At 39.1% G+C, this 22,193-nt stretch overlaps 1 protein-coding gene across 1 annotated transcript in view; it reads right to left on the bottom strand.

Annotated features, from left to right (window-relative positions):
• Positions 1-7,866: 7,866 nt before the first annotated feature.
• The window catches only part of elfn1a (extracellular leucine-rich repeat and fibronectin type III domain containing 1a), a 90,612-nt gene continuing 76,285 nt past the window's right edge, over positions 7,867-22,193 (bottom strand). The window contains exon 3 of the mRNA XM_075454609.1: positions 7,867-15,019. Within this exon, the coding sequence (XP_075310724.1) occupies positions 12,267-14,633 (2,367 nt within the window). The 5' untranslated portion in view covers positions 14,634-15,019 and the 3' untranslated portion in view covers positions 7,867-12,266. The remainder of the gene's footprint in view (positions 15,020-22,193) is intronic.

The raw sequence follows: 22,193 nt of genomic DNA on the forward strand, positions 1-22,193 counted from the left end.
TCAACATGGCATTTATGCAGTAATGAGTTTCATCAATTGTGTTGTGGTAGAACTCTGAACACTGTGGTGCCCATTCTTAATGTTGATGCAGGTTCTATCTTTAAATAATCACCAGACAAATCCTTTACTTCTGAATTAACTTATTAGTTCATATTATATTTTGACATCTTTCTACTTTTAACAGAGAAATTTGTTCTGAAAATGTATTGCATGAGGATAGAAAAAATAAATCTAGAAAAGCAAGAACTACATCTTACAATCAGTTATAGTACCAAATGATGTTTGTTTCCATCGTATTCTTACTAAGCTGAGTTTCTGTGTTTTTATACATTCCCCTTTTATATCAGTTTCTGGTGTAAAGTGTCTTAACTAAGATCAACAACATCTTGTTTTTCTGCCGTTTAGTGCGGTGTGGTTTTACTCACACGACAGAGTGCTTAAAATTGTCCACTAATAAGGACAATATGTCAACGTTAAACAGAATTAAGTACAAGGTGTAGTAAATGCTAAATGTAATGCAATCAAATGAGAAGGCAGAGCAGAGGACCAGCTAAGTTCTACGAATTAGAAACATTAAAAATGGGTCCTATGGTCTGTCAGATCGTGCTCTATTACCACTGGTTCAAGCTAAGTTTAATAAGTTGAACAATATCTGTAACAATCGAGTACATCATTGTTGGGTCTGTGTTGTGTCTGTGGTTTATTATGTTGCAGTTTTCCTGGATCAGAGCTGATCTCACTGTGCATTGAAGGCAGCTAGCTGTCTCTTTGACATATACGACACAGCTCTTTTGGTCATGATGTGCTCTGACGTAACTGTGTATTATGTCTGACTTTTGAGTTTTTCCCAAGGTTAAGTTTTGTCTGATTTTGCCTGAAAAAAAATGTTTCCCACCAGTTTCATTTAATGTTTCAGATAAAGTTTTTTTTTTAGCAACATTTATTAGAGAAAAACAAATTCAAATATGTAACATTTGTTATGAATTTATGTATTCATCCTATTAAGGGTTATGGCAGAGCTGGAGCCTTCCCCAGGTGCGACCCAGTGAGGGGCAGCATACAACCTGGACAGGTCCTCAGTCCATCACATAGCCTAGGGGAACTGCAGTTTCTGTTTCATGAAATACATTTTTTTTAAAATAAGAAAAAAAGAGCTATTTCCTCATGTTTCTCCCTTTATTTGATATGGACTCAGAGCCAGACTATAACAAGTACAAGAACCCAGAAACTGCTCTGGAATACTTGGATAAGTGCAAAAAAGTTCCCCTTCGTAAAGTGTATTTTCTTCTGAGAACCTGCTGGTTAATGTCTTCACCTGCAGTTCATTAGGTTGTTTCATCATCCTCCAAAGCAGCTTTATGTGAGCTCAGTCTGTTAATTATACCAGCTACTTGAGCTTTGATCTTTGGACCCGATCTCATTTTAGAGCCAACTGTGGATGCTCTCTTCTAAGTCGATCACCCATATCCAATTAGACACCGAATTTGACAAGAGCTGAGAAACTTTTTATGTTTCCTCTCTTCAAATACTTAAAACTCATAGCCTTAGAGCTCTGTCGACATCTGATTAATGCACTCTACCATGGAGGCTCTCCCTGGCTGAACTTTTTGGAAAAGATGACAAGAAGGCTACTTATGTGTGAAAAGCAACTGATCTTACAGTGAAAAGTGATTTATGTTTCCTTTTGTTGTTCATGTTCCACTGTGCCACCTCAGCTGTGAGCACGATTTCACGATGTCTGTCTTCAAGGGAAGAAAGATCATGAGCGAACCTGTCAAAAATCACTCGCCAGCTAATTATTTTCTACAAAATAAAAACCATGTCCTTGGTCGCAGTCTTAATAGTTAATCTTTGATAGATCCCCCACCCAAAAAGAAGGGTTAAGAAAAAGAGAAGAAAAAGAAAAAAAAGATTCAGCTTGTTATTGAACACTGTTCTTGCTTTAGTCTAGTTTCCTCTAATGAACCCATTTAGGATATTGCGAAAAATCCTCACTGTTAAGCCTATTGCAAAGCTGCCCAGCTAAATCTTTATTCATGTGTTTCTGGAACGTATATTGATGTTTGACAATTTCTCTAATGCTTTGATCCCGACTGATGTCTCCCATTTGAGCTGTATTACTGCTTAACCAGCAAATTTGTTCACGTCTATGAAAAAAAGAAAAGCGAAAAATGAAGATGCATATTGACCTGCTGATTGCTTATCTTGTTGAAGGAGAGGGTGTCTGTGTCTAAGTGTGCCCTTTATTCACTTTTTTTCCCCAACTATTCTTCAATAAAGAGCTTTTAATAAATATTCTACAACACTTACTAATCTGCATTATTCTGCACTGTCACATACAGGAGTTGAGTTGCACTTGAACTAGAGCATCAGCAAAACTGACACTCCTTCATTTTATCATTTGCTTCCCCAGAGGCACAAGGCGTGGTTTGGAGAGAGGAAACTGCATATATTCTTTGTCAAAGCTAACTCTTTATTATTAATATTAGAATTAGAATGATTGATTTTTAGAAAACAACAAAGTTGCAGCTTTAAGGTCAGTGCTTCCACCAAACAAAGATTAAGTGAGGAATTATGGGTGGAGTCTGTGTAACGTCTGCCTTAAAGACTTTCCGTGTTGTCTAATGATGTGAGTAAAAGCTACAAATCAAAGCTGACGCGTTCCACAGTCTCTCCCCTTCATTTTCCTCCTGGCAAGCCTAACAAGCAAATAGGCAATAGAAGGACAGAAAAAGCAGCACTGCAAACAATCTATTGATGACTGTGAGGAGTAAAGCAAAGTACACCCATATGGTCAATGCTTTGTTGTTGAAGTTCACTGTGTTTTAGGGGAAAGTAGTCACAAGTAGTTCCCAGATGGTTAAAAGTAAATGAGGTGGGAGCTTGTTGATTGACTCCTTTCAGCATTCAGACTCAACAATTATTTGCGGAGGAATTAATGGGTGCCATACAAGGCAAATTTCAGTAGCTTGTCAAATGCAAAAATGTGAGACTTTTGGACTCTAAAGGGGTTTTGAATATACAAATGGTGTAAAATAATGAGGAAAGGTGCCACTTTACAACCTGAGAGAAATACAGCTTCTATATTTTTCCTATGTTTTAGTGCTAGAAATATCACCACTGCAGTGGTGTTTTAACATGATATATATATATATAAATAAATGCAATTATAATATAACTATGACTAAACTGGACTTTGGAAAAGGAAACATGTTAGCCTGACAGACATTTTGCTAAATTGAATTATGTAAGGGCTGCACGGTGGTGTGGTGGTTAGCACCATTGCCTCACAGCAAGAGGGGTTCCAGGTTCAACTCCCAGCTGGGACCTTACTGTGTGGAGTTTGCATGTTCTCCCTGTGTATGTGTGGGTTCCAGTCGCGGCTGCTGACTTTTAAAACAGGGGAAGCCCATATTACGCGTTCAGGGTTGTAGTGGCTCGTGCCATCCCAAAGCAGAAGATAGCAAAGTTAAAAAAGAATTAGTTTATAACATAGCTGTGTCTAGTATGACAAGTATGCCCAGCAAATACACAGAAAGAAGGTATAGACTTTGAAAATTCACACAGCAAGGCCAAAATCAAGTATGATCGAATCTAAGGCCTGTAAATGGCTGGATCTGTGGCTGGATCAGAATCTGTGGGGCATTTTTCCCTGTCATAATGAATACTTAGAGTTTGATGGTGGTGGTAAGTATTCTTAAAAAAGGTAACATTTGTGAATGGGCAGCATGGATTCTGGAAAGAAACAACTATGAGTGAAACTCCGACAGCACTTTCACAGACAACCAGTCTCTTTCGTATCCGCTTTGGGACTGAAGTTCCAGCGTGCTTCTCCCCGCTTAAAAATTCGGCTGCCACAACATCTCTCATGATGGACAAACACTAACTCCAATCATCACGACACAGCCCCTCATATTGACACGCCCACGTCTAATCTACCCCCAGAGACGTCGAGCAGCCTCGGAAGTGATGAGTTTTTGTCGATTTAGCCAATGATCACCTAGAATTGCAGAAAAAAACTTGACTCTCCCGCCCCCTCCTCGAAGCCGGGCAGCCCTCGGCTCGGAAGCCTGGCTGTTACTGGCGGCTTCATAACATGATTTCCTGAGTGAACGGCGGCGATTTCAGAACAAATCACTTCATTAAGCTACAGGACAACATGTTGTAGTTATGAAAGTAAATGCAGTATTGGGCATATCTTGTGTTTTGTGAATAACTTTTTTATCGTCAATTTAACATTGAAGATGTAGCAATTTCGCCAGAGAATGGGAGAGGCTGTCCGGCTTCCCGTGTTGTCTCTGAATAGCCGCGGCTGGTGGGTTCTCTCTGGGTACTCTGGCTTCCTCCTACCATCCAAAAACATGCATGTTACGTTAATTGGTGTCTCTAAAAAAATGTCCTTAGGAGTGCATGTGTGTGTGGTTGTATGTCTCTGTGTGGCCCTGTGATGGACTTGCGGCCTGTCCAGGGTGTACCCCCCCTCTCGCCCATATCCCTCTGGGATAGGCTCCAGCCCCCCCGCGACCCGACCGACGGATTCAGCAGGTATAGAAAATGGATGGATGAATTATTCAAAGTCAGACAAGCACACCCAGATGAAGCTGCTGGAAGACAAATTACTCCCACATGTATTTGGGTTCAAACTGACCTAGAACTTTAGTGCATGCTCTACAGTTCCTATCCTGATGTTCGATCCAGAAGTGACAGAAAAAGCCGGTACCATCAGAGAATAACCACATGGGAGAGAGTCCAGCTCACCGTACGACATGGTATCAATTTGCCGTCAGCTTAATTGTCAATTGTTTTGGTCTGAGATGTGATATATGATCCAGAAAAAAGCCCAGTATTAATACACTGAAATGGTCATATCCCCACCTATCATAATGAAGTTGGACATACTTTGATCAATACATTGATTTGATTTCCGAGGTTGTATACTGGAACACAGAGGGTATTGTAATTAAGTGACCTATCTGAACTATAACCGTAAATTCAATTAATGGAAACATACCGATTGTCTATATCCATTTACTTCAACTAGAAACCTTACTTCTGTGCATAAATTAAATGGTAATTTACCCCAAACCCCATTACTAACTTTAAACAGAAAACAACTATGATTTGTTCCAAAACTGAACAGTACCCTTTGACCATTCTTGAAATGATTTGGTGCCAGTAACACACACACACAAAATAAAACCAAAAAACACTAACTTAAATTTTTCTTAATGGTTTATACAAAGCTAGTTCAAACTAAACCACGTAGGACCACAGTTATTGTTCAGAATTAGGGTAGGGAAAATGACACCAGGCAAAATAATGTCTGTCATTTCATGATTTGACAACAAAATAGAGTTTCTAGGGCTGCTACAGATCAACCTAAGTCAGATCCGCCACATGTGAGAAGTCTTCACCAGCTACAAATTCATGTTGTCCAGCATTGCAGTTATAGCAAGTTCAAACAAACCTGACACTGGAAGAATTACAGGACAGCATTCAGCTGTTTCTTTTTACTAAGATGAACTATGGATACAGTTTTCTGTCAACAGCCCTATGCCCAAAAATATTGTTGTTTTTTTTTTCCATGAAATAACTTTATCTTGAAATTCATCCTAAATGACAGAAGTGACACATGTTTAAAATTCAGAATGCAAAACCAGCAATGTGATCCAGAAAATACACAGTTGGTAATTAAGAAGCTTAATGCATCACTCGGTACTCACTGTCATTACCACCTTAATCACATTAAAATGTGTGACGAGGTGTAGATGGAGACTCATCTGCTGGATGGAGAGTTTGTATCAAAACGAGTGACAAGCATGACCAACATGAAAGGAGATGAGGGGATTTTTTTGGGGGGGTTACATTACTGCACTACTAGCAGCTGAACAAGTAAACCTGATTTACATTAAACCACATCTGATGTGCACTCAAACATATGTATGACGATGAGCTATTAAGGTAGGTTTGGGTTGGGTATGACTTGAAATGTTACACTCTTAATGTGACTACCACCGACACACACTCCGACATAATCAGATTTTACAAAATTACAGCGCAAATTTCTCCATTAAAATGGGTGGACGGCCTGCTTTTAAGCTGGTTGGGACAACATTTAGCTGCTTTATATATTTTTGGCTGGGATTCAGCTCATTTATAACTTTGCCATGGCACCAGAGTTTGCTGGGAATATTCTATAGATTAAACATCTGTTCCTCACCTACATCTGAAATAAATTTGAGCTTTTGCAGTCTTCATTTTATGTCTTACATGCATGTACAATCACACATTTGGAGTTTTTTTAATATGGGAATCAAAGCATTGCTTAATCTCTAGCTTTCCCAATCACAACATTTTCAATGTGTATCATGGTTATATCATGGTTAAATAGTTCACTTCTGAACAGCAAGTTTGTTCTAAAACAAATTTCAACATGAGTTGTCCATCATGTCTATCCTAATTTGGCATATGAAAGTAAATTATATATTGCAAAATATAGAAGGATTTCTATCTACTGCTGATTGGCTTTGTGTGAACTCCTTTGGCAAGGGCTTGAACACAGCAAATGTTCCACACTGTAGATTTAAAGGGAAATCCCACTGAAGTTAGCCAGGTCATGGCTCTAATATGCTTCCATTCAACTTCTCACATGAAATGCAAAGTCAATCCATTTTTCTCATGAACAATTATAGCGTCATGAGCTAATTTTATTCTCTTTGATCAATGTGTTGTGGGTCATTAAGTAAATAGTCACACAAATAACAGTGTAAATATTATCAGTGAGATATAAGTTTATGGCTGACCTGAATGACGTATACAGTATGGTAATAGTGAATGACAAGTGGGTAGTGGAGACAGGCTTAGAGGTCCATTCGCCAGTACACTTTTCAATCATGTGTGGCACAATGTTTGCCTATAGTTTGTTTTCCTCTTAATGAATCATTAGGTGATTCTGATAACCACTGATTCAGTAAGTAAATGGTTATTTCATAACTGTTTACTAATTAAGTGCACAAAATCAGCATTAGATAGCATGTGCACAATGCGACCAGAGAAGACATTGTACTTATAAATGACAGATCCATAGACAATTATCATTAATTTTTTCCTGCCCTTTTGATTTGCAGTATGCTAATGATACAGTTTTACAGAACTGCGCAGTTACATCTAAAGCTTGATAAACATTTACAGGAAATAAACCGAAACTAACTTAGTTGCCTTGTGGTAGCTTGGGCTGAACTCAAACCTTTCACCATAGATCTAAAGTGGGTGCTGACTTCTGCAGTGAGTCAGATCAACTTTTTACTTCACATGGATGAATTTACGTTGCTCTTCAAGTTTTGTCTGAAGGTAGAATCATGCTCTTCTGCTAACGTGGAGTCTGAAATTATCAGCACTATTTCACCCAGCCAGGTAACTTGTCTTTCAAAGATAACTTTTCTCTCTAGGAAGTGATCAGGAGCCATTTGCAGCATGCACTCCCGCTACACCCGACAGGGAGCCAGAAATTGAAACCTCATACCACATGATTACCTAATGGATCATCGTATAGCATGGCCTTCGGTGCTATTGCACTTTACGGCAGTTTAACATTTAATAGTGAGTAACTGCATCCAGCATTTTTACGCAGTTCGAAATTTTAACATAATATAGGATTGTTTATAAATGGCATGTCATTTCACATGCATTTAAAGACATTTATATGCATGTTGTACTTCTTACCTGCCATTTTATAGACAATGTAAGGTAGCTCAAAAGGGTTATGAACGTAAAAACTCATAATAAAGATACTGAGTGTATACTGAATGTGCACCCTTAACTTTATTTCACAGTACTTTGTCTGAAAGCAGATAACATAGTATTAAGAAATAAAAGAAAAAGAAAACACAATTTTTGTGCTCTTGTTTTTGATGCACTTAAACAACTGTTGATCTTTCTAAAAGTTTTCTGAACACTTTAAACTCTTGTTAGACACAGAAGTGCTACAATATGCAGTATAAAACATGTTACTAATTAGCTAAATGAACTAGAACCCTGACAGCTCTCAGAAGATACTGAAATGCTTTTATAAAAATAACAAATGGAGACTCAACAACAGTATCAACACTGGAAATGACATAAAAGGAAATTTACACCTGTACACAAATCTCAAAACTTTAAGGCGGTTGAAATATTAAGTCAGACAACCCAGTTAACACTGAATATGGTGCTTACATAAGACATTCACATCAGGCTCATGAATGTTTCATTTCACATTAATGATAATGACAGCATCATGACACACTTATGAGATGGAAACAATATTGTGACAGAAAAAAGTACAAATGGTTTTGGTAAATACCTACATTTAGATCATACTTACAGAACACAGTCAATATAAATATTGTCATCAGATAATTTATTTTGCTTGGAGCTGCTTAACTATCAGATCTCAGACTCACACTGAATTCATATAAGTATATTTCTGCCCCATCACCATGTTTTTAAATTAATCAGCTCTTACTTTTTGGTATCAACTTACACTCAATGAGTGAAGGTCACTAACTAGTTGTGTAATTTTAGCCACTGAAATTAGAGGTGCAGGTGGAACAACAGGTACATTTCATTGAGGAAATTGCAGCTGGAAACAAACATTTATGCTCATCCTACAAAAGAAAATCTAAACTATATTTTAGCTGGAGCGTTTTCAGGCAATACAGAAATGTTTGGTAGAAGCCACCACAGATTCTGGGAAACTATCTTTCTACAATCGGAGTAATCAGTCTTATTTGAAAGTAAAAAGGTTTTTACATTTGTCTAGATGGGCAGGTTACAGAATCAAGTGGAGTGGATAAAGGTGAATTAATTATGACATACATAAAGCATTTCAATAAAGAGCCAATGGAAGAGATTTTAAAAAGAGAAATACAGCAAATTTTTGTGGACCAGTTCAAAAACTTCTCAATACTCCTAATACAATAAAAAATCGAATAAACAGATTGCACATTTCCTCATTTGGAAGTAATTTTTGCCTGTCTTGTTTCTGATTTTGGTGAAGTTTGACGAGCCTCTTTAAATCATGTCATATTGTTCTTTTGTTTTTCAGCGTTGCTTAATGGTTCTAGATTGGAACACTGGTGCCACCAACTTTTATCTTTCACAAAGAAAAACAATAAAAATGACAGTATTGGACAGAAAAGTTAAGAGGAAGACCTGTAGCTATGTGTAGAACAACGCAAATTCCAAAAATGTTTGGACGCTGTGTAAAATGCTAATGATAATGGAGTACAACAAGATTTGTATTTTACTCATGATAGAACATAGAAAATAAATCAAATATTGAAAATAAGTTTAAAAAAATATTAGCTCATGTTGAATTTGATGGCAGCGCACAGCTCAAAGAAGTATGGACAGGACCATGCTACCACTGTGTAACAACCCCTCTTCCATTAAAAACAGTCCATAAACATCTGGGAACCGAGGAGACCAGTTGCTGGACCTTTGGGAGAAGAATGTTGTCCCATTCTTGACTGATAGAGGGGTCTAGATGCTCAATAGTCCTGGGTGACCTTTGTCGTGTTTCATGATGCATCAGATGATTTCAGTTGAAAAGGTGAAAAGTCTGACTTCAGGCAGGCCTGTCCAACACCCAGACTCTTCAACTATAATGCCATGCTGTTGTAATAGATACAGTGTGCAGTTTTGTTTTGCTGAAATAAGCAATGCCTTCCCTGAGAAAGATGTCTGGATGGGAGCATATATTATTTTAAAACCTGTATATACCTTTCAGCGTTGATGTTGCCTTTCCAGATTTGTAAGTTGCCAGTTCCATAGTTATTAATGTACCTCTATACCATCAGAGATGCAGGTTTTTAACTGAGCACTGATAACAAGCTATATGGTCCCTCTCCTTTTTAGTCTAGAGGATGCAGCGTTTATGATTTCCAAAAATAATTAAAAAATGTAACTAATCTGACAGAACGGTTTGCCACTTTGCTTAATTTTAAATGAGCTTTGGCCCAGAGAAGAAAGCTTCCATCCCTAGACCATGTTTGGATATGTCTTCTTTTTTGCATGAAGTTTAAACTGCATTTGTGAATGGTGGAGTGAACTGTGGTCATGGACAATGATTTCTGAAAGAGTTCTTGAGCCTGTGCAGTGATTAACTGACTCATGCCTGTTTTTAATGCAGCACCAGAAGAGAGCAATATCACAGGCATTCAGTATTTATTGTTGGCACACAGAGATGTCTCCAGATTCTCTGAATCTTTTTATGATAATATGAACTGTGGTTGATGGAATATTCGCAGTATTCACAATCTGAAGTTGAGGAACAATAGTTTAAAATTGCTCCATAATTTGTGGATCCAATTTTTTTGGCAGATTGCCTAACTTCTGCCCATCTCTTTTGAGACATGTTGCTGCCATCAAAATCAAGATGAGCTAATATTTTTCATGAAATAGTAAAATGTCCTATTTTCAAAATTCCGTATGTTTTCTCCCTTCTATTTTGTTATCTCATGAGATTTGCAAATAGGTTCAATCTGTTTTACATACATTTTATGCAGTGTCCAAACATTTTTTGCAATTGAGGTCGTAGCTGTACGCAAATCGGTACTTAAATGATTGCAGTCACAACAATTAAAAACGACTAATGTCAAGTTAAATTGTGTCATCACAAAGAGATGTTTTTAATAAACCCAAATCCCATGTGAATGATACATTTTAACATTGTAACAATTCCTCTGATGAGCAGCAGATTAGATATTTATTAATAATTCAGAAATATGAGATGAATCTTCATGAGCCTGGTTTGAATCAAATATATAAACATTTTACAAAGAAAAAGCATCAATTTTCATTTCATCATGAAATACAAATTCACAGCCATTAAGTCAGAGGATTCAGTTTCACATTCTCAAATTTTACTCTAGCATGTTGATATTTGCCTGGTACTTAGCTTTCATAATATACAAAAAGATTTAACAGCCTAAGCAGATAAAAATAACATTAAACCTCTCAGCAAGCAACAAGGCCCATCCGATATAACAAACCACTTTTCCTTCATTGGTTGGATCACACAGTATGAAATATAATACACTGGGAGAAATGTTGAAGCAAAAGTAAACCAAAAATACAGTCGTTAATAGCATGACATAAATATTTCCTTGAAAATATACATAAAAGCTGCCATAGACAGATCTGAATACATATTTATTACATTCATCCATCGGGCTCCCCTGCAGGCCAGAACAGCTGTCTGTGTACTTTAGCAATAAGTGACAAAGTACAGCTGCCTTTCTTTTGAAGTACTAGTGATAAAATGTAGGCTTTTGTATATCACCCCGTGTATGGATACTTTCCTTTCCCAATTTTCTCTTTTGAGGGAGATACCAATAAAATAAAAACTTACATAGACTTACTGCTGTATGTTTTTTGTGATTCCCAGACTGTGCAGAAATATTGTAAACATTTCAGTTTTTTCTACTTTGGTACCAAAGAAACAAATGTTGGTTAGTGAAACCTACGAAGTAGATGTTCACCACAGCTTAATCTGTACTGCACTTTTGCCAGCGGGAAGATTGACAGAATCCATCCAGTGAATACTGCACAGTGTGATTCAGGGGACTTAAAACTGAATCCATCTGAATCATGTAAAAGCTATAAAAAGAATAATAATAACATTTATAATAATAGAAAAAAAACAGGCAATGACGGTTAAAATGACAAATGTTCCGACAAGTTTAAAGTAGGACTTGCCATTCTTCAGCAACCAAGTAAATCTCAATGAACAGCGGTCCATTTGATAAACCTGATTCTTCTACTAATATTTTACCATTTACACAGCAAACATTGCAAATATAGAAACCCATATCTGTACATAGTTTTGAATTCAATTTATGCAAGGAAGAAAGAAAAAGGTGTTCTGTTTGAATGGGTCCAGATAGTTCTTCAAAAAATATTGAGGTTTCAGTATCTTCATAAGTAGTTTCATATTACACAACAGCAAATCCACTGTCACAGGACTTGGCCATGCGATACCCAAAACCTATTATCCATTGTAACATATATATTATTAATTTGCAATATATATTTTTTCCTGATGAATTCTTTACATAATATGACAAATTTAATAAATCTTCACCCCACTTTCTTCGCAGTCTAAAGAGAATGTGATACAAGTGAGTGAGTTGTTAATTATAATATGGAGGAATCCAATGATTCAGTTGTCAGATGAGGTTCTTGTGTCTGCAACATTATGTCCATTTTAAAAACACCTAAATGGGTTATGATTTATGCTGGGCTGAAACGCCTTTCCAGTAGTCTAAAATGTCGTGCAGGTCCTCATCCTTTGCAAACTGGACTTTCTTACGCAGTGCGTGCCCTGCTGCCATGTACTCTTCATCTTTATGCCGTTTCCGATGGAGTTTGAATCGCTCCCAAATGCTATGTGAAGGCTTGCAGTAGTATTCAGGACTGGAGGAGTAGCTTAGATTGTGATACTGAGATGGCATCTGGGAATATGCTAAGTCTCTGGAGCGGGAGTGGCTGAGAGGCTCCAACAACTTGTGGCTTTCGGGTCCTTCCAGCTCCTCTATCTGAGCGTCGGGATATGAGTGCCGGTGGTCGCTGTACTGGTGGATCTTTTCTGCCTCGGCCCTCAGGATAGCGGCAGCAGGTGTTACAGTAAGGATGGATTCTCTCGACGGGGAAGTTTTCTCTATGTACTTGGACTCAGAGCGATAAGGCCTGGGGCTCCGCATGGGCCCTCCTGTGGCAGTGCTGGGCCTCTTGGGTGAGACATCAGTGGTCCGATGCCTCTGCAAAGAGTGGTGGTAGCTGTCCTTGTACACTGGAGACAGAAGGCCAGATTTACTCTGCGGGTGCTCTGATATTAGTACAAGTTGGGGCTCCGCACCGGACACTGCTCCAGATTTTATCCCTTGAAATGAGGTGGATTCTGTCTTTAAAGCATCTATGCAGTTGTTAATTATCTGATTTACTTTATCCACCTCTTTTGCAATGGTGGAAATCTCTGCCACTGATCCCTGACTGTTTCCAGGCATTCCCATATCACACTCCCTTCGCTCATGATGGTCCATACTTCGCACGTCCATATAATTTCCCTTAATCATTTTGGGAGTATCACTTATCTCCTGAAATTTGTACTGGTCCATTTCACCAGCAGATGGTAAGTATGGCATACGTGACATGCTCTCTCCGGCCAACAACTGCTTCTGCGACATCCGAGAAATATTCCCCGCCTCCAGTTCTTGTCCGTACTTGAGTTCCATTATATTTTTCTTCAGACTGCTTGATTTTTTGTGCTTTTCATCTTGTTGACGCTTTCTTCGCAAGCAGTAGTAAACAATTCCCAGAAAAATCACCATACTAAAGAGGCATCCTAAAATTGTCATAATGTAATGAGTAGCAGTTGCACTGTTCACAGTTTTGTCTTTTCCAGTCCATGGGCCAGTAGAGATTGTCATACATGTATGGTTGTGTCTAAGAGAATTACGTATGGAAGCGACACAGTATGTATAGTTGGTGTGTGGTTTCAGGTTTTTTAGCTCAATATCCTCTTGTATGTCTTTCAGGTTTTGAATATCTGTGAAAAAGCTGTTGTTGTAAAGAACTAGGATGTACATCTTCTTGTAGGGTTGAGGAATCTGAACTGTGATGGTGGCACCTGTGTTTGTTACTTGCTTCACTTTCATCAGAGGGATTACTTGCACATCATTTTCAGTTGTACTGGCTGTAACGTCTTCTGGTTCTGTGCCTGAGGGACAGTCCTCCAACGCACAAAGAGTGGTGTCAGGTGGTAATGTTGTAGACTCAGTGGAAATGGGGATAAATGGCGTCACATAGTCATCGGTACACACAGTAGTGAGCATGTGAAGTGCATTTCGATGCGTTGGATTGTTAGGATTCTGGCTCAATAAACTATAACCTGAAACACCAGGTGGGGAATCGCAGACCATCCGCTCATTCGTCCGATTAGGGAAAACTGAGAGCCATTTCACAAATCCCAGTAACTCACAGGAGCAGTTGAATGGGTTGGTGTACAACTCACAAGTTGTAAGTTTGGTTAAACTGGTAAATGTGGACCCATCTAACTGCTGGATTCGGTTCATGGAGAGATCAATGTTCTCTATGTTGGGGCATTCCCAAAAGGCATTTTGTGTCACAGTCTCAATCAGGTTTGCCTGGAGGTAGAGGTACTGCAGCTTTCCTAAACCCCGGAGGATCCCCTCTGTCAAGTTCCGCAACTTGTTGAAGCCCATTTGAAGGACTTGTAAGTTAAACTGAGCAGAGAAGGCCCCATCCTCTATGTAAGAGATTTCATTCTTGGTCAGGTTCAGGTAGGTCAAGTTGGCAAAGCGACTGAGAGCAGAATAATGGATACTTTTGATTTTGTTCTCATTCAGACGAAGGTCCACAATGGTGCTGTTGATATGCTGTGGGATAGCCTCATAAGGTGGTTGGTTTTGGCTACAGATTGCAAGCCATACAAAGCCCTTTTCACCCTCAATTAGCCAGCAGTCTCCACTGACTCGGCCAATATGAGTCAAATAAACAATGGCTACAGACCAAAACAAGGCACTCATCACCATGCCTAAGCTGCAGGCCATTGGTGCTTCTCTGAGAGTCATGAGCAGGGCCAAAAAAATGTAAAGAAGTGGTGATACTACTGTTGTGTCAGTACCTCTTATACAATCCTGTCAGCGAATCAGATGGATGTTCAAGTGCTCTCAGAGCCAGAAGCAACCCTTTAATTTGTTCCGTCCTCATTGATGGATGTATGATGATGGATGTTGTCCCCATGTACAAGACAGACAAATGTTGGGTATCTTCCTCTAGTTTCTTTCATTGAGATTTGCCAGTTGTGAACTTCTGGCGGTATTCAAAAGGAGATTTCACCACATCAGCTTGGCTTACGCTTTTTTCCTCAAGGGCTACCATCATTAAATGGTCTCATCTTTGTGATTCTGATGGTTTCCTCCTTCCTCTGTCTCTCTCATGTGGCCAGATGAATAACCTGCAGTGCAGAGACAAGAGCAAAATTGTTGATGTTAAGCCCATTTCACTCAGATTTGAGACATATTCATGTTGCATGTGTTGGTACTGAAATGTCACACTCAAAGAGAGGATATGTGTTGACTCAAGCCCTTCTTGTTTGTGCTCCACCAATTATTGTGTACACAGTTTAAGAGGTGTTTGCAGTCCCTGTGGCAGACTGCTATTAAAAGAAACTCTTGGCCAATTACCACTTGACAGGTTGAAAAAAGCAGCGTCCCTGTTTTTCACACCATTAACCTGAGGACTGCCAGGCGGGAGGCCAATGCTAAGAAGCTGCATTAAATCACATACAGCACTATGTGAAGGGATCACTTGGATCAATGTGTTTTGCATTTTTCAGTGAAAAACCTTTATGCATAGATTAAAATATTTTTGATGACTGGATAACATGAAATATTGGAAACATGGAGAAGGAATGACTGTTAAAAAATTAAAAAAACATTTTCTGAAAAGGTATTGACTCTATCAAAGCAAATGCAATGCTGGCATACAAGTATTTAGGTAATGCTGGAGAACTTTCCGTGGATATGTGAGTAGAGGCAGAACTGAACTCTACAGTTAAAGATGACCACTTTAAGCATGTTGGAATTTTAATTAGAGTACAAATCTAAAGTGAACACGTGAAAAGAAACACAGTAAAAAAGTTTAGATACCCCAAGAGATTGGGATGATACAATACAGTTTTAAAGTGCTTCAGACAATCGACTGTATATATGGATGGTTGCTGTAGTATTAGCTAGACCAAATGCATGCATTGGTGACTTCTAAAATAAGCATATATCATGTTTGCCAAGTTGTCAATATAGGAGACACGAGCCAGCACAGCTGTCAAAAGACAACAATCACGACATCAGACAAGATAAACAAATATGCGCTCACACCTAGCCAACCACTCAAGTAAAGCAGCCGAGGCGTCGCATATAAACACATACACTATGGGCGTATTCACACCAGGAAAGTCCGATAGTTCACTTGCTTTGGTCCGAACCTGTTTTTTTCATTTTGGTGCGGTTTGCTTTCAGACTGTACATTTCAGTAAACGGACCAAAATATGTCAACAAAGCCACGCGCCCTGAAGTCGTTCGGCTATTGGTCAGAATCGACACGCGCAACACAAAGTGCTAAGTTCAAAAGTGAATGTATTCATGAACGCTTTCCGTGCCGTTATTGCTTTTAATATAATCAAAACTATATGTTTTTTCAACGTTTTGCTATTTTCACAACTGTGTAATTACTATGCTGCTGTACAAGTAATTTATCAACAACGACGACAAAGGGCAAGGCGGCTACAGAGGAGAAGCTGATTCGGTCTTTTGTTAGCTTTACCACAGCCGGTCTAGTAATTAGAAGAACGATGCTCTGTTCTGTTACCTAGCAGCAGACAAACGACGGATGCTCCAGAGGTACAAAAAAGCAAAAAGTCTGGGATTAGGTCCGGTCTGCTTTCACACCTCCAAAAGATCCGCACCAGGGTTCGTTTGATCCGGACCGAGTCCGACCTTTCAGCTCGGTCTCGGTCCGCTTGTTTGGTCCGAACCAGAGTTCGGTGGTTTGTATTCAGACCTTCCCAAAAGGTCCGAACCAACGAAAATCTGGTCTGTTTGGACGTTTGGTCCGGACCAAACGAGGTAGGTGTGAATACGCCCTATGACACATATAAGTATTACCGTATTTTCTGCACTATAAGGCGCACTTAAAAGCCTATAATTTTCTCAAAAAACAAAAGTGCGCCTTATAACCCGGAGCGCTTTATATATGGATTTATTCTTGTTAGCTTACGGACCCCGAAGCGATTTTGAGTGGTACACGGCGCTCTGTCAAAATGTTTTAGTAAGACTTTGGTAAACTTTCAAAACCGCACCGCAGCATTACGGCTACAGTAGTCATGAGCGTAGCGGAGTAATATATATTGTGATTCACCATAATAATAACAAAATTGAACAGTGGGTTATTGAACAGAGAGCAGCGGGTAGAAGCGTCTCTACAGTCTCTATTCGACTGAAGGCAACAGCGTTAGCACGGGACATGAATATCAGTGTCAACAGGGCGTTCAAAGTTAAACTGCGAGCTGCGTGGGAGCAGTGGATGACAGAAGGCGAACACACATTCACCAAGGGAGGGAGACAGCGCCGGGTGACTTTCGCTACTATCTGCCAATGGATCGTGGATGCCTGGGCTAAGGTATCAGTCTCAACTGTGGTCTGAGCTTTCACGAAGGCCGGTGTTCAGTCGAGTTGTGCTACTTGTCGAGAATTGCTACTTTGTGGTTTTGCGCATGCGCCGAGCCGATTTTATAAGTTTCGTTTTCGAATCATCACTGAACTGCCAGGTAACAGCAACGACACTGTTTTGTTTCGCTTAATGCGCCTTATAGCCCGGTGCGCTTTATATATGAAAAAAGATCGAAAATAGACCATTCATTGACAGTGTGCTTTATAATCCAGTGCGCTCTATAGTGCGGAAAATACGGTAATTTAAAATAGATTTGAACTTTGCTGACATTGTAATCATAAGCTAACACAGCAGCAGTATTAAGACCCCTGCGTGGATTGAAATGTGTGTTTTATCGCTCATGTGTCCAATTTTTAATGAGTAAGTGTTGCTGGGACGTGTAGATATTTGTCCAGACTGATTTCAGTCAATAATCTTCCTCCATTACATCCCCCTTCACTCATTCTCACAGCCTTCATTACGGCATTTAATTGCTCAAAGGTCAACATACTGTTACTGACGGGGACATGGAAAAAAAAACAACAACCCTGCTGAACAGGTCCACAGTTGCTCATGAAAGTGCAATCACCAATAATAATATGCCATGTCTAGCAGTCCACTGGTTTGATTTCAATATGCAGCAAAGGGATGTTTATACTTAAAGGGGAACTCCGGGGCATTTGAAGCGCGTTTCCATTGCTAGAGGTTGTCAAATACTGATAGTAGGACACAGACAGGTGCAAATCTGCGCTCCCTGTGTGGAGATCGCGCTGTTCGCGCAGCCTGTCATGCGAGGCTAATACATGGTGGCTAGGGGCAAGCGCTAACCCTTCCACATAAAACAACAACTTGCACACTGCAGAAACGTCACACCACTTTATAAACCATCCGACAATAAAGTCACAAGCCTTACCATCAAAACCATATGCATGGTTCTCACATTACTGGCATGGGGACGTTACAAAACAACTTTATAAACAGCATGTAACTCACCGGTTAGTTGTACGCTCGCGCATGTGAAAGCCCAAAAGAGTCGATGGACGATAATCACATATACAAAACAATTATCTTCTCTAGAAAAACTGCGTTCAAGTATTTAAAACATTACAACAATACATGCACAGTAATATTGTTGTAATGTTTTAAATACTTGAACGCAGTTTTTCTAGAGAAGATAATTGCTTTGTACTGTATATGGGAGTATCGTCCATTGACTCTTTTGGGCTTTCACATGCGCGAGCATACAACTAACCGGTGAGTTACATGCTGTTTATAAAGTTGTTTTGTAACGTCCCCATGTCAGTAATGTGAGAACCATGCATATGGTTTTGATGGTAAGGCTTGTGACTTTATTGTCGGATGGTTTATAAAGTGGTGTGACGTTTCTGCAGTGTGCAAGTTGTTGTTTTACGTGGAAGGGTTAGCGCTTGCCCCTAGCCACCACGTATTAGCCTCGCATGACAGGCTGTGCGAACAGCGCGATCTCCACACAGGGAGCGCAGATTTGCACCTCTCTGTGTCCTACTATCAGTATTTGACAACCTCTAGCAATGGAAATGCGCTTCAAATGTCCCGGAGTTCCCCTTTAATTGCAGACTGAATTATCTCTTTGTTGAAAATGAACTGCTGAACTGTAATGACTATGAGTATCCGAATTTAGAAAATATAACCAGACAATGCATTTGAATTAGCTCTTTTTAAAATAAATTGGAAAAGCTCTGACACACCCCATATCTAAAAAAATGTTGACATGGTCCTGAAAAAAAAGAAAGAAAAATTATTCTTACATTTAGGGAAAAAAACCTAGTGAGTAAAGCTTTTACCACTTGATAATGTTGCTATTCTTTTTGGAATATCTTAAAATATGTTTTTGACATTGAGGATTGCAAGCAATAAAGTATTTAATGTATAATTTTGTGGCCCTGTGATGGACCGGCGACTTGTCCAGGGTGCACTCTGCCTCTCGGGATAGCTGGGATAGGTCCTTTTCATCTTTGGTATTGAACACACAAAATTAAGTTCCTACAAAAAACATCTTGATTCCTGATTTGTCTAACCACAGTACATGTTTCCACTGTGTAATGGTCCATCTCAGATGCCTCAGAGCCCAGAGAATTTAGCGGTGCCACTGGGCAAGGTGAATATAGGACTTCCTTTTTACTACTCAGCCTTTCATGGATTTTATGAATTTTAGCCACCTGCTGAGGTCACCAGATTGAAAAACATTTTTTTTAATTACCTAACATAATTACAATTTTGAGGTTGTAAAACTGATCCCTTCTTTTCACTCGTAGATTATTATGAATTATGCAGCATAAATTTATTAATCAAGTGTCCCCAAAATAAATTATCATTTGTTTTTGTAATGCTGAAAAAAAGACAACAAATGAAAAAAATCAAGTAAGCCTTCTTTGTTTAGGTAGTAACACAGATAATACTGTTAGACAACCTCAGGGGAGCATAAAAATGTGTTTTGGAGTGTGTACATGTGTATGTAAGAGAACATGGCTCTTCACAACAGGGATAATCGCGCTGCTAGAAAAAGAGTGAATTTGACAGTTTATAGCAGAGAGAATATACTTCAAACTGAAACCAGAGTTGCCACTGTGGATCTGAAGACCATTCCTGCTGTCGTTTGACCTTTATGTGAGCCTATCACATTACAGTTGTGGTTTTGCTGGTCGCACTCTGAGGTGTGTAAGAGTTTACCTCCACACTTGATTATAATCCCTAATTTGACAGTTATTTTTGGGGGGAATAGAATCAACCGGGGGCCGTCAACATTTCTGTAGCCTGTAAATAGATGAGGATAATAGCAGGTGAGTTCATAATTCCTCACATGCAAGCGATTTTTGGTCTGGGCAGTTTTGCAACCCAATAAACACTGTCCCCTGGAAATTACATGCATACATAGAGTCATGCACTGCTAATTTGATTTGCCAATTACTCTCTGAGTGCATATAATTCCGGATCACATTATGTGCGCAGTTTTTTTTTTTGCTGTTTTTTTACAATATGCAAATCACAGAGAAGTGCTTGGAGTGGGTGGTGGGCGTATTAAGCTCTGGACTGTAACATCAGAGGTGTCTACATCCTACAGATTGTTTTGTTAGATTTATGCAACAATAAACACAGCTTTGGGTTTAAGAGGGTTTTCTCAGAGCAAAATCTGATATAGTCACCCAAATTTATTTAATTGATTTGTGTCAACAGACATGATTATCTGTACTGTCATGTTTTAGAACACAAACATAACTCTACAGTAACACAGTGTCACAGCCTTTTGTGAATAGTCATGTGTTGACTTTTGATGTGTAAAAGGTGGTCACAAGTTTTAATGCTTCAGAAACCTTAAAATCAAGACAACAACCTACAGGACACAAGATCATCATGCTGCATGCAACTGTATGTTAAATTAGGTGAAACACATCCTATGCTGAGACCATTGGCACACCTTGCAAACTCAAAGAAACTTATCCTTTGACCACATTTCTCCTCCACAATAAGTTTCATGAAATTTGACCGGATTGTTTTTTTTTACCAAATTCTATAAATAAATGAATAGTACAGAAACTTTCTTTCTGTTTGGCATGAGCAAAATATTTTGAAGATACTCTAATAGTATTTTGTTTGATGCCAGTGAGCATTAGGATTTGATCTGCTTCACAGTTTTAGATTCATATTTTCATAACTAATGCTTTCTACAAAGCAGTCCATAAGTGCAATGCCCAAATGTCATTCAAAAGTGCAAAAAAAGACAGCATTTTAAAATTGAAATGAAAGCACTTTTGGTGGATGCAAACAATCTTCAAGTTCAATTCTCCTTGGTTCACACACCACTAAGAAGTTATCTGCAATGACACTAAGATAATCAAGTAAAAGCACTGGTCAGCTTTTCAAGTACAGATAAAGAGCAGGAATAAATGCTGTGGTGAGCACTGCAACAGAATGCCAAAGGCTGCCATTACAAAACCACCTTCATGATGACAAAAGAGCAGTGGCATAGGCGCACTGAAGAAAAAGAACACTCTCAAAGCCCTTAGGAGGAAAAAGATTTCAAATCAAATGTTCCATGAAATGAATATGAAAAATACAGCTCTGCAGAATATCAGGCCAAGCTAGAGATCTTTTAAAGAAAAACTGTGTCCTGTTATTACTGCTTCGACTATGACCTTTATTGCAAATACTGCACGGCAGAGACTGAGCTCATCCAACCTGGCCTGCGCTTGCTCTGACACTGATGTAAGATGCTTTTAGCCATTAAATGGAAGTTTAAGTTCAACCCGAGAAGCCCCGCACTCCATTTTGAATGGCTGTGTTCTGTTTGTCCACAATGACTCACTCTGTGATTCACTGCTTCACCACTGATGCTCTTTGGAGGAAGTTAGAGGAGGAATAGACCCTCTTGTGAAGGTACACACAAACACACAAGCATATCACCACTTATATGCAAAAACTTTAACTTTTGGGTCACAAAGCATGGGCTTTCCTTTTAAATATTGTCTAACATTTAACTCCTACACTTGGATCCCAGCGAGTCTACAGCAAATACTAACAAAAACAATGCCTGCAGTGTTAAGTTGTTGAGGGATACACAAAGCAGCCAGCTACATTAAAATTAATTTTCAGAGCTTCAGTTTCATGCTAATCCCTCCACCCTGTATGTTTAGATCTCAAACTGAGCTCAAGGCAGTTTGAATGTTTCCTTGTGAAAGCTTAGGTCTATTTTCCACCACAGACCCACTTTCCATAATGGCAGCAATCTGTATGGTCAATTGTGAGGCCTTAGTGCAGCAGGCCAGAACACCCAAGGCATCAGAGCTGAGCATATACCCGTATCAGAGGCTGGAAGCCATTCCACTGACTCTTTTCTATTTAGGCTTCATGCGCAGGGTAATGAAAGGCTTTTTTTTTTCCTTTAC

Source organism: Odontesthes bonariensis, chromosome 21, assembly GCF_027942865.1.
Source record: "Odontesthes bonariensis isolate fOdoBon6 chromosome 21, fOdoBon6.hap1, whole genome shotgun sequence".
Lineage (NCBI taxonomy): Eukaryota > Metazoa > Chordata > Actinopteri > Atheriniformes > Atherinopsidae > Odontesthes > Odontesthes bonariensis.